At 40.6% G+C, this 17,431-nt stretch overlaps 1 protein-coding gene across 2 annotated transcripts in view; it reads left to right on the top strand.

Moving 5' to 3' along the window:
* The window catches only part of OTUD4 (OTU deubiquitinase 4), a 44,109-nt gene that overhangs the window by 11,452 nt on the left and 15,226 nt on the right, over positions 1 to 17,431 (top strand). For both annotated transcript variants that reach the window (XM_055549784.1, XM_055549785.1), the window contains exons 4-13: positions 1,645 to 1,691; positions 2,238 to 2,310; positions 3,333 to 3,414; positions 5,201 to 5,333; positions 8,738 to 8,795; positions 9,040 to 9,157; positions 9,252 to 9,316; positions 12,716 to 12,810; positions 13,854 to 13,954; positions 14,058 to 14,244. In XM_055549784.1, coding sequence (XP_055405759.1) covers positions 1,645 to 1,691; positions 2,238 to 2,310; positions 3,333 to 3,414; positions 5,201 to 5,333; positions 8,738 to 8,795; positions 9,040 to 9,157; positions 9,252 to 9,316; positions 12,716 to 12,810; positions 13,854 to 13,954; positions 14,058 to 14,244 — 959 coding nt within the window. The remainder of the gene's footprint in view (positions 1 to 1,644; positions 1,692 to 2,237; positions 2,311 to 3,332; positions 3,415 to 5,200; positions 5,334 to 8,737; positions 8,796 to 9,039; positions 9,158 to 9,251; positions 9,317 to 12,715; positions 12,811 to 13,853; positions 13,955 to 14,057; positions 14,245 to 17,431) is intronic.

Raw genomic sequence — 17,431 nt, forward strand, 5'->3', positions numbered from 1 at the left:
GTCTGTGGGGAAAGATGATCCTCTTCTGAGAGGATTTCAAACCATCATCCGAAATCCTTTTCTTATCTCAAATCTCTCTTCTTTGAAGGTGAAAGTGGCAGTGTTCACTTACTATAGTTCTTATTTTTAGTAACTCTTGGTATTAAGTCTTTACTAATTTCACAGGTGGTTTAGGAATACGTTCTCATGGTCAAAGATTTATTACAGAATGAAGAGTGAAAATCCTTACTTTTCCTGTCATCTTTAAATTCCTATCTCCACTGTCTCTAGTTCTCTTTCTATGTGTATGTGTCTATATATATTTAGTTGTGCACAATAGGATTATTTTACTGACTTACTTTTTCCACTTAATAGTCTGGAGTGATCTTTTGAGGTCATTTCATAGGAATATAGCTCATTCTTTTTGGTGATTGCATGATATTTCCATACATAGTTTGGGTGAATGACAAATTATTTAATTATTCCGTATCTATCAGTGAAATCTTGGGGCTATCTTTAAAATTTTTTTTTTAAATTATTGCAGATAACTGTAGTGGCCATCCTTGTTTATATACATTTTTGTGGACATATGAAATATTTCTTTAGGATAGTTTTATAGAAGTTGAATTGCTAGGTTAAATTAAAGAGTATTTAACTTTTTGATATATACTGGCTATTTCCTTCTGAAAAGCTTAAGGACTTAAAGTGACTCCTTTAGTACTAAAACTCCTGCCACACGTTAAAATGATTCCTGGCACACTGCTTTCTTTGTGCCTTCGATTATTCTGGAGAGAGCCGACCTGCCCTTTTTCACCCTTTCTGACCCTTGAGCTCTGCTTCTGGGCAGTGTCCTGTCTCCTGGGCACACACTCTGTGCTGGGCTCTGTCTTGAGTGCTCAGCTGCAGTCTTTGCCTTCTGCAGGTTCTCAACTTAGAGACACTACTTTGTCATCCTGCCACATTAATAGAAATTCTTACTCCAGCCCTGTTACTAAGGATATTTGTTACCAAGACTTGGGCTGCTTTTTAGTGTATATTGTAGCCTGTTTTATAAAAATATTTTTATAGTATTCTCAGTACTACTAATAATGAGCTCTTCGGGCCATTAAAGAGAATGCATTTGAGTCAGTTCCAGGATGAACCTAGAGCCAAGTAAGTTAGAGAGAAACAAACACCATATATTAACACATATATATGCAATCTAGAAAAATGGTACTGATGAACCTATTTGCAGGGCAGCAGTGGAAATGCAGACATAGACGAAAGATTGGTGGACACAGTGGGGAAAGGAGAAGGTGGGAAGAATTGAGAGAGCAGAGTGGAAGCATATATTTATTACTGTATGTAAAATAGATGGCCAGTGGGAATTTGCTGTGTGATGCAGGGAGTCCAAACTGGTGCTCTGTGACAACTTAGAAGGGTGGGCTGGGGTGTGAGGTGGAAGGGAGTTTCAAGAGGGAGGGGACATAAATACACCTGTGATTGAGTCATGTTGACACACAGCAGAAAGCAACACAATACTGTAAAGCAATTATCCTGAAATTAAATAAATTAAAAAAAATATTAATGAGCTCCTCTAGCTAATTAGGTGTATCATATAAAGATGTGTATTAAGGTGCTATAAAAAGTAGACACTTATGGGCCAACGTTTTTTCTTCAATACAGGAATGGGTTGGACAAGTGGAAATAAGTGCCCTTTCTCTTATGTACAGGTAAGCCCTGTAATCACATAGGTAAACAAAAATAAAGCCAGAGGGAAATTAACATGTTCCATTGTAATGGCGTTGTCAAATAGCAGAATCACTTACAAACCTTCTAGAGAAATGATTTCCTACTTTGTCAAGGCTGGGAGCATTGAATGGCAAAGCAAATTGAATGGCAAAGGCAAAGCACCATATTGTCAGTTTTACAGCTTTTTGTCTGTTAGCGGATCAGGTGAATGCTGTATTTTTTCTTTTCAAAATGTCTTTATAAGTTTCATCTCCACGCTTTCTATGGTTTTGAGGTCTACTTTTAGAGTTATATCTGAAGTTATATATAAAATTATATTTAAAATTTTACTTGTTTAAAAGGATACTTTTTGCTTAAGTATGTTGCAGCTTGGTTACCCATTACTGCCTTTTGTTTACTGCTCTTTCTCTGGTGCCTAGAATGTTGCTTGGTGCACTTGACTCTGGAGTGAGTGAATGAATGAATGACTGAATCTCAGTTTATTAAGTGTTATTTCATCAGAAATAATTTCTAAATGTTATTTTCAGGAAAGATTTTATAATTTACCAGAAACCAAATGTTTCTCCTTCACAAGTAACTGAAAATAATTTTCCTGAAAAGGTAAGAATTGTTCTAAGTTTTTCTAAAGGATTTAAGTAAAGGAACTACTCACTTGCCATCTTGACTACCTGAGCTATAATTTTTAAGTGACTTTTTTTTTTTAAGTTCTTATTAATCATTCACAAGTTTTGTTATTTTGTATTTGTTTTTCCACACAAATGTTGAACTCTATCGTGACATTTTATTAGAGAAAAATAATTTTGAGATGCCAGTGTATGTGATTAACTAGACTATTACTGTTTTACATCAATATATACATTAGATAGAGAAATAACTTGTGAAAATGGGTTCTACTGTTGCATCCAGAAACACTTAACTATGATATATTTCCCATTACAGAGGTAGTTTTTGAAAAATGACGTAAAGCCTAGAAAGGGGTGGGGGGGACACCATGCTTCATTACCAGAGAATTTTGTTTTCATGATCTGCATTGGGTTATCCAGCCCAAGTTGAAGTGTCTCGTTCCCACGTTTGCGGTGGCAGGGGAAGGGAGCCGAGGTAAATATGCCTTTGCAAGGACTCGTGGGTGTCCAAGGTGCCTGGCTCTGGATCTGGCCTTTACAGTGTAATTTTTAGAACATGACGTAGTCTAAGCAAAGTCAATGTGCGTTGCTCTTTGCATAAGTGATCAATGATTTAGAAGATACATAAAGCTGTAAAGCAGAAAAAAATGTACTTTTGATTCTGCTCCTTAGAGGTAAGCATCATTAAAGTTTTAGAATATTTTCTTACAGTCTTCTAACCCTTGTCTTGCAATAGTTGAAGTTATTTGTTCTTACAGATTGTGTGTGATTTTTGTAATGCAGTAAGCGTTTCCCCAAGTCATTAGGAATGTCTGATTCCTTGGCTTTGTAACATTTCAACATATGGATGTAGCACGACCACATTACAGCTTTAGGTTTCTTCTAAAACATTCTACCTGGAAATTTGTTTACTAGTAACTCAGAGATATTAGAGATGTGAGTAGCTGTGTAAGTGTTGTGTGTGAAGGGCTGAAAGGTGCATTCTGTTTTCCCTTTCAGGTATTGCTGTGCTTTTCCAATGGAAACCATTATGACATTGTCTACCCCATAAAGTACCAAGAGAGCTCGGCTATGTGCCAGTGTAAGTATCGGCCTTGCCTTGGTACAGGAATTTTCTTCCTAAGCTTTATTGTCTTAACAAATAACTCAGGGCAGATACACTGTTTTGTTTTGTAAAAATAGGTTACCAAAAATCTTAATGCTCTAGTAAAAACTTGTTTCAATAGGAGAAAGGTGCTAATAGATTAGAGTTTGGCTTGTAAATGTGAAAGTTTTATTTTCCTGTGGTAATGAATATCATTAATAAAGATTTGTATGTTTTTAAAGCTTTTAGTGCATAGCTTGAAAATCGCAGTGATTCAGGAAATCAGTATTTGATTGTATTTGTCACTTGACCAGGGTTTCTTGACCTTTTACTATTAAAATATAGGGCACGTGATTTTTTGTTTTCGGGGTTGTTGTGTGCATTGTAGAATGTTTAGCATCTATTAAGCCAATAGTGGGGCTTCCCTGGTGGCTCAGATGGTAAAGAATCTGCCTGCAATGCCAGAGACCTGAGTTTGGTCCCTGGGTCAGGAAGATCCCCTAGAGACGGGAATGGCAACGCACTCAGTAGTCCTGCCTGGAGAATTCTGTGGAAGGGGAGTCCGCGAAGCCTTCGAGTTGGACACAGCTAAGGGACTGGCCTTCTGACATGCCAGTAGAGCGCTCTCTCTCCCATGTGACAACCACAGATGTCTCCAGACTTTGCCAGGTGTTTCCTGGAGGATAAAAGCCCCTCCACCTCTCACAGTTGAGAATTACCGCTGTGGCAGCGCCTCCCTCCCTTCTCTATTTCCTTTATCATCTGTTCTGACAAAGTGCACATGACCCACACGAAGCACTGAGCCGGGCATGTGGCAGCCTCTTCTCCCTGTTCTTTAGCTAAGGAGGACCAGTAAAGACAGCACATGACGCCTACCTTTTCAAAGCTGGAATGTCCAGCTTTTGATTGACTGGGAGAGGCAGAGAACATAGCCCAGGATCTCAAAACAGATCAATTTACAATTTTATATTACTTGTATTTAATGTATTGACGTATTTAAAGCTAACAATAATACAAAAAGGTATCACAGCTGTGAGCCAAGGGTGATGAAATTCAACAGGCACAGTGAGCGGTGACTTAACTGTGGTTGTACACACTGTGCTAGGCCTCGGCATACTGCTCTCATATTTAATCCTAGCGCAGTGAAGTGCTCTCATTCCAGCTGTTCACATGAAGAAACTGAGAACCAGAGAGACCTCACAACCTGCCCAACCTGAAGAGGCTCAGATGGAAAACTTAAGGAACACTAAGTTTGCTAGAAAGTAGATACCTTTTCATAATGGACTAAAAAGAAACCATTGTAAAATGTATTCTCAGCAACCACTGAAGCATATTGAGACAATGTTTCTGCTTTACAAAAAGAGGAAAACAAAAACAAACCCACACCCCAGAAAACAGAAATATATTACCAAATGCCCAAAACCTCTGCATGGAGTTCAGGACTCTCATTTGCTTTAATTACAGCAAACCTTACCAAAACAAGTGCACTAAGAATCCATCACAGTGGTGTCTACCCCTCAAACGAGTCCCCAAGAGACCCCCCTTTCTCACCATCTTGTATCTGCCTCAGTATCATCCAGACAACAGGCAGTGATAATTTTGAACTAACTAACTGCAAAGACAGGAGTCTAGTTGGTCTCTAGGTAATTTTCTGATTGAATTGTGTTATTGGTCATAAGGTGTTAGAAGGTATTTAGTTAAGGTTTTAGAAGCCTGGGCGTCTCAGTTTTATGTTAGAATGGAAAATTAATGCTGCGTAACATCTCTTTCTTGTTAACTTCAGCTCTGCTTTATGAATTGCTGTATGAGAAGGTATTTAAAACTGACGTCAGTAAAATCTTGATGGGCCTAGATAGCTCTGAAATAGCGGATGAAGACAGCAGTGAAGTATCAGATTCAGAGGATGACAGTTGCAGGTAAGAGTGGCTTTGTCCTGAAGTACCTCTGTAGCGCCGTACAAGGAAACAGTTCCGTAAACGTTTTTGTATGGCGTTGCCTCACTTACTGAGGTATTATGGTATTTCTAAAGTACAGCAATGTGCAGCAGAAGTTTCTTTTTTCCTGCCACTGCTATTACTTCATTTCTATTATGGGACTGTTTCTTTCGGAATTTGATTTTTTGTTTGTTTTTGTTAAGCATCTATTTCTATTTCTGTGTAATCATGCATATATCTCTGAAATAGATTTGGTTCTATCTGTGTGTGTGTGTGTGTGTGTGTGTGGAGGGCGCGGGGGGCTTCCCTCATAGCTCAGTTGAAAAAGAATCCACCTGCAATGTGGGAGACCTGGGTTTGATCCCTGGAGAAGGGAAAGGCTACCCACTCCAGTATTCTGGCCTGGAGATTTCCGTGGTCGCAAAGAGTTGGAAACGACTGAGCGACTTTCACTTCATATGTGTGTATATCCTAAAGTTTTCAGGTTAGGCTGTCAATTGCTTACATAACTAGTGATGAAAAATGGCCATTTTGATTTCCTTGACTTTCTTTTATTGTTCTCTTTCTTAGATAATGCCTCCCCTTCTTTTTATATAATACAAATCCCAAGTTGGAATATAAGTATATGTGAACAGCTCTGGATAGTAATGTTATTTATTTATGTTTGTTTATGGTGTGAATATGGAGAAGGCAATGGCAACCCACTCCAGTACTCTTGCCTGGAAAATCCCATGGACGGAGGAGCCTGGTAGGCTGTAGTCCATGGGGTCACGAAGAGTGGGACACTTACTGAGCGACTTCACTTTCACTTTCCGGCATTGGAGAAGAAAATGGCAACCCACTCCAGTGTTCTTGCCTGGAGAATCCCAGGGACGGCGGAGCCTGGTGGGCTGCCATCTGTGGGGTCGCACAGAGTCGGACACGACTGAAGCGACTTAGCAGTAGCAGCAGCATGGTGTGAATAAACACCTTTTAACTTAGAGTCTGAAACTTATTTTTCTTTTCCACTTAAGATATACAGGGTAGTGGCTAAGAGCTTGGGCTGTGGACATTCTGACCTGGTTTCATTCCTGGGTTCCTGCCAACTAACTGAACTTAGGGCAAGTTGCTTAAAGCCTCAGTCCCATAGATATAAATGAGGATATGTCAGTATTTCTTTAAAGTAGATAATTTATAAGAATGAAATGAGATGTACATGTGCAATGCACAGCCCAGTTCTAGGTATAGTGTCCAATGTGTATGAATTTTTGTCAATGATACTAAGAAATGTACTTTGTATGTTCTAAGAACCAATCGGTTTCATCCTCAGTGAAGCTAAAAGTATATTATTCCTCTTGTATGAGAGTATGAAAGTATCCTATGATACGTACTGTGAAACTAGAGGAAGATGAAATTAAAGCCTCAGGATATCTAATTCTTTATTAAAGACTTATAAAATATATCCCCTTGTATCTGTAATTCCAGGCATTTCTTGAATTAAATGGTTGATCCTGATTGAAAGTTTGATTGACCACTGTTTCTACATAAGAAAGAAATGAGTCAGATTAAAATTTGGGTCTCCCATTGTAAATTAATCCTAGAATTGATTAAGGGGCTTTGCACAGATGGGAATTGTGCTACATGGTTTTCTCCAGGTGCCCAGTGTGATTAAGGCATGTTATGGAGCATACGGGAAGTTGGGAGGGAGAATGATGATTCGCTTGTTTAACTTATCACCATGAGTTGAGGTGGGGGTACTTGAGCACATACCCTGTGGTTGGTGCTGCTGATGGCTTTAGCAAAACTGGGTCTGGGATGGCAGCTGGTAGGTGAAGTAGGTGAAGTATGGAGTAGAGGCTAGTAAGCTTGTAGAAGTTTGCCAGGGATGGTGTGTACATTGTTGTGATCAGTTTTCATTTTTATACTGCATTACTATAGCCCTGGGAGCATGGAAGCCTTTCTGATGAATTTTTTGTTGCATTATTAAGGTTTCCTTTACTAGTGTCATGTCTGGCTTAGGGAAGACAAAGCTTCATTTAGAGGAGACTGCTCCATAATCATGGCAAGACAGATAGGCATGTATGGTAGTGAGGAGAAAGCAAGGATGTCACTGTACTTCTGTGCCTGGATTCTTTTCACATTCGTATTGATGAATCTGGAAGCATTAGCAATTAGGGTGCTTTTTTTAATCCAGACTCTAGATAGTTGGAGTCTCTTAAATATTGCTGCATTTAGGGTTGTGACACCTAAAGACTAGAGATGGGTTTATGAAGGAGGAGGAATTATATGACAGAAGACTACAGGTAGCTTCTCACCTTCTCACCCAGTCACCTGCCATCACTCTGTCCAGCCTCACCAGCCTCTTGGCTGCCCCAGGGTCTTTGCACTTGCTTCCCACCTGCTTGCAGTACTAAACAGCCATATGGTTTGCTCTCTCGTCACCTTTAATTCTTTATTCAAAAACATATCGTTCTTTATCCCATTTTTTATTATTTGAGCTAGGCCTCAACACTGTAGTTTTTCTACCTTTTTCCCCCCAAAGCACTTAGCAGCATTAATGATGACTGATAACTTATTTAGCTTGTATCTACTTTCACCGGATTGTATATCTTGTAGTGGAGTATTTTGTTTAATGGAGCCTCATCTATTGATGGGCTTTGCTGGTGGCTCATTAGGTAAAGAACCCACCTGCCAATGCAGGGGACACAAGAGATGCAGGTTTGATCCCCGGGTCTGAAAGATCCTCTGGAGAAGGAAATGGCAACCCACCCCTGTATTCTTGCCTGGAAAATCCCATGGACAGAGAGTAGTCTGGCCAGCTACAGTCCCTGGGATCACAGAGAGTCGAACACGGCTGAGTGCACACACATACATACACACATATCTACCGATACATTTCTGAAAGGAAGTTTTTACATTAAGTTTTTATAAACTCAGTTACTCTATCATCCCACATTTCACAGTTTATTTCTGTTCCTCTCTTCTTGTTGATTAAGTCAGTACAAATTAACGATAAAAATGTTTGACTGGAGAAGGAAATGGCAACCCACTCCAGTGTTCCTGCCTGGAAAAGTCCATGGGCAGAGGAGTCTGGTGGGCTGCAGTCCTTGGGGTTATATGACTGAGCATGCATGCATGAGGAGGGTGGAGGAGATGGGTTGGTAGCAATAAACTGGTAAACTTAAAGAAAATAAAAACTTTGCCTTATATGCATATATATATACACACATGTATACTCTGTATGTGCTGACATATACATATCCACACTTCCGTTTGTTTGAGCTCCTTGGGATATAGTTTTGACTTTGTGGACTGTAACTCTGAGATTTTTCTGTGAGGTTAGAGTAAGTGAAATGTGTGTGAACATTTTTGTACTCCTAATGATACCTGTATTTCTTCCTTTGTAGGAGTAAACCTACCACTATTAATGATGTGAATGGATTTAAAACTTTGTCAAGTGATCAGGTATTTTTATTTAATGGTTTTTAACTATCTCTTCAATATAAGAAAGCATACAAGTTTATAGCCTTAATTTTTTTTCTCTTTTCTGGTACATTTTCAATAGAGTCAGGATCATCTCGTAAGACATTTTTTTGGTGACTTCCTATTTTTTAAAGCTTTATTCTTTTGGTTTTTCTCTTATACATATCTCAAACACATTTTAAAAGCATTTCTTTGTTGATTGGGCTTCTTGACTTTGTTTACTTAGCATCCGAAAAGCAATGGAAACTCTCCTAGCCTTCCTTTGTCTAGAAAGGTTCTTAAGTCACTCAGTCCAGCAGTCTATAGAAATGTGGAATATGAAATTTGGCTAAAGTCTAAACAAGGTGAGTTAAAAAAAATCTGTATTTTCCAGAAATTTACTTTGAGGCCCTTGAAAATGATTACATCAACTTGATATTATGCTGATATTCTTTACAGATCAACAAAAACACGATTATTCCATTGCTGCTGGCTTACAGTATGAAGTTGGAGATAAATGCCAGGTAAGTGATTATGTAGAGGAAGAAAAGATTTTACTTGAAATCTTATTTATTCTAATAGGAACTAAAAAACAGCTCAAGTTTGGATGTGTTATTAATTTGCGATTTCAGAATATATTTTATCATGTATACATTTTAACAGTTAAAAATATTTAGCTTTTGAATACATTACCAAAATCGTGTATATCTAAAACTGTGTGACCCTTCACATGATCTTTAAAGCAGTTCAGTCTTTGATAGTACTTGCTTCAAAGATGTAGCAGTAACCTTTTAGATTTTTAGATATTTTCATTATAGCTGGCAGGTAATGTACTGACATTGATTCAGACTTGACACTACAGGTCAGTTTGGTTTATGAAAGTCATCCTGGAAAATTTTGATACAACACGTAGTTCTTTTGTTGGATTAAGTAAAAGAAAGGGAACAGTTGGAGAAGTTTTGCCTTTTACTTTGAATAAGCTGCTGCTCTGGGCTTACTCAGCTGACTGTTAAAGGGGAGAGTTGAGTTGTGTCAGCGTTTCTTACATGGAGTGATACTGCACCCCTGCCTCCCCTCTAGCAATGTCTGCAGACATTTTTGGTCATTACACCTGGGAAGGTACTACTGATACCTAGTGGGTAGAGGCCAGGCATGGTGCCAGACATCCTAGAATGCACAGGACACTGCCCCCCTTACCCCCCCACCCCCACCCCCAACACACACACAGCAAGGAATTGTCTGGTCCAAAGTGTTACTAATGCCAAGACTGGAGAAACTTCTATGAAAAAATATGACTCTTTCTAAAACAAAAGCAACCCCCATACACCAAAACTATTGTTATTTGGAAGATAATTGTCATCAAGAATGGTTCTCATCAAAAAGTGTTACCTTTTAAAAACTATTTTGAAATAGCCATTGACAGACATTTCTTCTTGACTTGTGGAGGAAATAGTCATTCCTTCATGATAAAGTGGCTTGTGAAAAGTGTCTGGGGGACCAGGATCGTTTCTGGGTATCAGTGACAGACTTGACCTTAAGAACTTTCAGTAGTGTTGTGATTCGAGGGTATTTTTGAAAGTAGAGGAAGAAGAGGATGTGATTCTTTTAAGGTTGTCAGAAATGTGCTCTAAGCACAGAACCGAATCTTTGAGTCTTTTACTATAGTGATTTGGGGAACTTGGCAGAGAACAAAAGAGGAGGGCACTCCCTCCCGACCCTTCTTAGTAGAGAAGAGAAAGTACTTGTTTTATACTCTGTCGCTAAAATTGTTTTATTCATTGTTTTAAACTGAGCATATTTCATTTGAGCTTTCAGTTTTTGATAAAGCAGAAGGTAAAGCAGGTACTTGTTTCAAATTTTTCCTTTTTAGAGTACTTTCCTTTTCTACTACTTGACTATTTCACTTGGATAAAATTTAATTGAAATTGTATTACGGAAAGTGTGAAAGTGTTAGTCATTCAGTTATGTCTGACTCTTTGCGAGCCCATGGACTGACTGTAGCCCACCAGGCTCCTCTATCCATGGGATTCCCCAGGCAATAATACTGGAGTGGGTTGCCATTTCTTCTCCAGGGGATCTTTCTGACCCAGGGATCAAACCCAGGTCTCCTGCATTGGCAGGTGGACTCTCTACTGTCTGAGCCACCAGAGTCTCTGACTCAAAGATGACTTTTATTTACTCAGTTCAGTTCAGTCTCTCAGTCGTGTCTGACTCTTTGTAACCCCATGAATCACAGCACGCCAGGCCTCCCTGTCCATCACCAACTCCCAGAGTTCACCCAAACCCGTGTCCACTGAGTCGGTGATGCCATCCAGCCATCTCATCATCTGTTGTCCCCTTCTGCTCCTGCCCTCAATCTTTCCCAGCATCAAGGTCTTTTCAGATGAGTCAGCTCTTCTCATCAGGTGGCCAAAGTATTGGAGTTTCAGCTTCAACATTAGTCCTTCCAATGAACACCCAGGACTGACTTCCTTTAGGATGGACTGGTTGGATCTCCTTGCAGTCCATGGGACTCTGAAGAGTCTTCTCCAACACCACAGTTCAAAAGCATCAATTCTTCAGCGCTCAGCTTTCTTCACAGTCCAACTCTCACATCCATACATGACCACTGGAAAAACCATAGCCTTGACTAGAAAGACCTTTGTTGACAAAGTAACGTCTCTGCTTTTGAATATGCTATCTAAGTTGGTCATAACTTTCCTTCCAAGAAGTAAGCGTCTGTAATTTCATGGCTGCAGTCACCATTGCAGTGATTTTGGAGCCCCCAAAATAAAGTCAGCCACTGTTTCCCCATCTATTTCCCATTAAGTGATGGGACCAGATGCCATGACCGTAGTTTTCTGAATGTTGAGCTTTAAGCCAACTTTTTCACTCTCCTTGTTCATTTTCCTCAAGAGGCTCTTTAGTTCTTCACTTTTTGCCATAAGGGTGGTGTCATCTGCATATCTGGGTAAGCATGTAAATGTAGTTTCAATTTTAAATAAACATTAGCTTCAGAAAATCTTTTTTATTGTTCAGCTCTTGAGAGGGAAGCAGTTTCCTGCAGTGACCAAAGAATGGAATCTCAGCTTGCGGGCTTGGAATGGGCGGTGCATCCCTCTGCCTCTGGCTGGGGAGAGTGACTGTGCTGTGCCATCAAGTACCCGTCCAGGAGTTCTGGTGTTCTCGAGTTCTGGACCCAGTCCCCCTGTGGATGCTGAGGGCTGGTGGTACTGATAACGGGAGATGGCTTTGAGCAAGGCAGTGTCCATCCGGCTGCTAGAGCAGGGCTGGGGGCGCCCTCTGCCAGAAGGAAAGCAAAAGGCTGACTCTCCTGTCCTGATGTGCCGTTGTGTAATAACCAGCTGTGTGTTAGAGAGGAGATGAGGCATCTATTTTTAGGGAGCAAAAAGGTCACATTTACATATTACAATGTTTGAAATATTGGAAAAGTGAGAAGATAATATAATTTTCATAGCAGGTGCTCGCCTTTGTTGAGCGGTTGCTGTGTGCAGGCTGGTGTCCTCTATATGCTCATGTGTGCCTCATCGTGCCTCTGGTGCCTGTGATGTAGAGCCTCTAATCAGCCCCGTCTTGCGTATGAGCTCAGTGAAGCACCGGATAAGTTACTGGCCCGAGGTCATATTGCTGCTCGAGTAGAAAAGCGGGACCTGGAAGCCTGGTGTGTGGTGCCACAGCCCTGCCTTCAGAACCCAGACAGTTTAGAAAAAACATGGAAACGTAAGCAAAGGAAAGTATTTTGGAAAGAGATACACAGGTCTGGAAGATCAGAGGCATTATGGTGTACTCTTTTGAACTTAGTTTTGTTTTTAACTACATATGTTCCTCTACGCTTTAGTTGAAAATGAAATGGCAGTTTAAACACGAATCATTGATGCTAAAGCATCAGGTGACTGATTTTTCTTTGCTAATTTGTTCAACAGGTTAGGTTGGATCACGATGGAAAATTTTCCAATGCAGACTTCCAAGGGGTTCACGCTGAGAATGGGCCAGTTTTGGTCACAGAACTTGGAAAGAAGTACGTACTGTTCGCAGCTAAGGTGTTAATTCACTTTCTCTTCCACTTAGCCTGATGTAATCACGAGCGTTTCTAAATGTCCCTATGTATTTGCGAATTCAGTTAAATGTGTTGGCGGGTGTATACAGAAATATACTTTTTTAGAGCTCTTTGAAAAATAGTTTGAGCTCAAATTTAGTGTTTAATGTGTTAAGGTATTTTAAATAAAAGGTACTTATTTCATTGCTTACTGTTGAAAATGTGCCATTCTTCACTAAGGCAGTTTAGAAAATTAACCTATTGTAACTGACGCTTTGGAGGACAGGGGCAGTATTCATTTCTGATTTCATTCATTGCTGCCTTGCATGTAGTTTTCAGTAAATGATTATCTGGTGGAGTGAAATACTTGCCATGATACAGTGTTACTTTAGAACAACTTTTGTTTCAGCTGCTGCAGCCTTTATTTGAGGGAAAGGTAGTAAGCTCCACCTAGACTTTACCATGGAGAATTTCAAGCATGCGCAACTGAAGGGGGTAGTCAAGTGAACCCTGAGTAAATGTCACCCTAGTTTCATAGCTGACAGCAGGTTTGCCATCTTTTCTAATCTCTTTTCCCTAACCCCTTAAAGCAGAAGAAAGGAGCAGAATTGGAATATTTGAAAGTAAATCCCAGATGTCACACCATTTCTCATAGATGCTGTGCGTCTGTGTGTGTCTAACACAGAAGGGCTTCTCCGTTCCCCAGCCTTAGCTACAGTACTGTCTTCACACCTCACAGAACGGTTTTCTTTCCTTCCTTATCTCACTTTTTGCTTAGATTGTGATTAAGACCTCTCAATCTTTGGTTCTTTTAGGTTAGAAAATAGGTTTTTGACCTTTGTCATTTGATTATAATTACATGTGGATTGCTGAATGCTTTGTACTTGATAGTGTGTTTTTACTAAAAGAACTAAGACTGGAAATTCTTAGGTAAATTGAACATAAAAGATTTATGTGGAATACTTACGTGCACAGTCTCAGTAGAGTACTTGAGGTTACTTCAAGTCTTTTTATTCTTTTTAAAGATACTCACCGAAGAACCTCAAACCGCCTCCCTCAGAAAGCTGGAACACAGTGTCAGGAAAGAAGATGAAAAAACCCCCTTCGGGACAGAATTTCCATTCTGGTAGGAGCTCATCAAGTTAGTCTTCCTTTGGGAGAGGGGATGGTACTTGGAGTTGTTGACAATAGGAGGAGAGTTACGAACTATTTTTGGCTTCGTGTCATAGATATGGATTACAGAGGGCCAAAGAACTCAAGCAAGCCAATAAAAGCCCCGTCAGCTCTACCTCCTCGCCTGCAGCACCCTTCAGGAGCGAGACAGCACGCATCCTCCGGTCATTCTGCTGCGCCACAGTCTCAGAAAACCTCCAGTGAGCACAAAAATCTTAGCAGAACACCCTCACAGATCATAAGGTAATCTTACTGAATGCAAGAGAGCTGGAAGTTAAGTGAGCCAGCATTTCTTATTTGCTGTGTTACATGCATTTAGAAAGTTACAATTTTTTGTTCATCAGATCAGATCAGATCAGTCGCTCAGTCGTGTCCGACTCTTTGCGACCCCATGAATTGCAGCATGCCAGGCCTCCCTGTCCATCACCAACTCCGGAGTTCACTCAGACTCACGTCCATCGAGTCAGTGATGCCATCCAGCCATCTCATATACTTGTCTAAAGCCTTAATAGTAAGAGTATTGTTGATAAAATAATGTGAGGATTTCAGTTCTTCATAGTATAGTCTCATCACTCAAATCAAAGTAATTTAATAGTTTAAGACATTTTGATTTTTTTATTTTTCACACAACAGCAGGATACAAATTGTATTCGAGTTACCATAGACTCTAAACCAGGAGACACTGGAACATACCTAGGGACATACAGTGAGGTACAGAAATTTCATGGCCTAAAGGTATTGAAATCAATCATACAGAGTCTGTTCTCTTATCATGGTGGAATTCTATTGGAAATCAGTATCAAAAGGTGTTTGAAAACAACCCACATATTTCTAGAGAATGAGGTGGTTGGATAGCATCATTGACACAATGGATGTGAATTTGAGCAAGCTCTGGGAGACTGTGAAGAATAGGGAAGCCTGGTGTGCTGCAGTCCATGGGGTTGCAAAGTCGGACACGACTTAGTGACTGAACAACAGCACATACTTTCAAGTGCAGTGTGACATTTACTAAGATCTTTGACTTAGCCATTGGAAGCCTCAGTAAAAGCTAAAAGACTGAAAAACAGAGGGTGATTGCAGAGAAGAAAGCATTTTAAATGAAAAATTAATATCAAAATGAGAAATTAATTTCAATGATACTTTTAAAACCCCATGTATTCGGAAACTAAATGTCCACTTTGAAGTGATGGGTGTGTCTAAGAAGCTAAAAGAAGGAAAATTAGAAAATATTTGTAGCAGAAAAAAAAATGAAAAGAATTTATCAGAATTTTTTGCATGCAGCTGAAGCTGCTCAGTGCAGCTAAACACAGTGTGGAATCAAGTATGAAAGCAAAATAATGGACACTAGCATAAAATTTTGTGAAATTTGAACAAAATCTGTAGTATAGTTAATAATACTGTATCACGTTAACCTTTTTTTTTTTTAACAACATAGTATTTCTTTATATTCTCAGGATTGGATTACTAATTAGACATCTTTATTTTTGAATGGCTTTCTTCAGTGATTTAGATCTTAACCCGAGACAGATCTTTTCCCGGCACCGCATAGTTTTCGGGTAGTCTGTAATGTGTTAAATATTGAATTCCAGCTTGCACTGCTAGTTCCCTGCAGGGTAAGGTTAGTTTTCTTTCATACATGAACTTAAATCAGCCAAAATGGCCAGCTTGCTTTGTTCTCGTAGGTTATGAGTGTTTGCGGTCACATGTCTAATACTGAACAGGTTGTTGTGATCATGATCCGCATTCTGACTGAATGTGCAGAGGCTTGTGCTCCTGAATATGCTTCCGGGTCATGGTTTCCTGTGTTGTTGATTTTAAGTTTTCCCTAATCTGCTTTTCTTCCAAGTGGCTTATGGAGCTGTAGAGTGATTGATGTCCTTCAGAGGGGCTTTGCTTGAGAAAGTGTGTCTGAAGCAGAGGCCGTCGTCTTCCTGCAGCCTTGTCCGTGTCTCCTGTGGGTGCTTGTGGCCGCTGCCTTCCCCATCCGAGGTCGACTTCCCCGGTCACCTGAACCGCTGTAGCGCTGGCTCATGTGCCAAGCTCTGGGCTTCAGCTTCTTTATTTTTTGGCTCATGTGCTGCCAAGCTCTGGGCTTCAGCTTCTTTATTTTTTGGCTCATGTGCTGCCAAGCTCTGGGCTTCAGCTTCTTTATTTGTTGGCTTTTAGGCATTCCCCGTTCTTGGGAAAGTCTTTACACTTTGTCATTGAAGATGGTTCATGTACCATCTCCAGGACAGAGTTGTGGGTTTTAGGCTGGCATGATGCCCGGTACTGTGTAGTTTTCTGGGGCTGTGGCAGCCTGCTATCCCAGACAGGCTTAAAACAACAGAAGTGAGTTACAGTTCTGGGGGCTGGAAGTCTGAAGTCACGGTGTGGTAGGGCCCTGCCCTCTCTGAAGGTTCTAGGGGAGAATCTGTCCCAGGGGTCTCCTGCTTTTGGTGTTGTCCACAGTCCTTGGCAATCCTTGGCTTGTGGATGTAAGTCTCTGCTGCCATCATTGCATGTTCTCCCTGGGTGTCTCTCCTAGTGAGGGACCACTTACAGTGGGTTTAGGGCCTACCCTACTCCATAGTGACTTCATTTTGATGTGATTACTCTTGCTTGCAGAGACCCTGTTTATAAAGTCACATGCACAGACCCCAAGGGGCAGGACTTGAACATACCTTTTTGGGAGACACAGTTCCAATTCATAACTCAAACCAATACCTCACATCCATTACATTTTTCTTTTTACTTGAACAAACTATTTAGCATAGAAAATTGATATCGTTCAAAATCCAAAACACTCAGAAATTTGTTCTGAGAATTCTCCTTGCCATCCCTGTTAAGCCAAACTGTCTACCTTCCTTCTGCAGTTGTTGTTCAGTCACTAAGTTGTGTCCAACTCTTTGTGACCTCATGGACTGAGACACAAGGCTTGCCTGTCCTTCACCAGCTCCCAGAATTTGCTCAAACTCATGTCAGTTGAGTCGGTGATGCCATCCAACCATCTCATCCTCTGTCGTCCCCTGCTCCTCCTGTCCTCACTCTTGCCCAGCTTCAGGGTCTTTGTCAGTGAGTCAGTTCTTCGAATCAGCTGGCGATAGTATTGGAGTTTCAGCTTCAACATCAGTCCTTCCAATAAATATTCAGGGTTGATTTCCTTTAGGATTGACTGGTTTGATCTTCTTTCTGTCCTAGGGACTCTCTGGAGAAGGCAGTGGCAACCCACTCTAGTACTCTTGCCTGGAAAATCCCATGGACAGAGGAGCCTGGTAGGCTGCACTCCATGGGGTCGCAAAGAGTCGGACACGACTGAGCGACATCACTTTCACTTTTCACTTTCATGCATTGGAGAAGGAAATGGCAACCCACTCCAGGGTTCTTGCCTGGAGAATCCCAGGGATGGCGGAGCCTGGTGGGCTGCCGTCCATGGGGTCGCACAGAGTCA

This window comes from Bubalus kerabau, chromosome 16 (genome assembly GCF_029407905.1).
Source record: "Bubalus kerabau isolate K-KA32 ecotype Philippines breed swamp buffalo chromosome 16, PCC_UOA_SB_1v2, whole genome shotgun sequence".
Classification (NCBI taxonomy): Eukaryota; Metazoa; Chordata; class Mammalia; order Artiodactyla; family Bovidae; genus Bubalus; species Bubalus kerabau.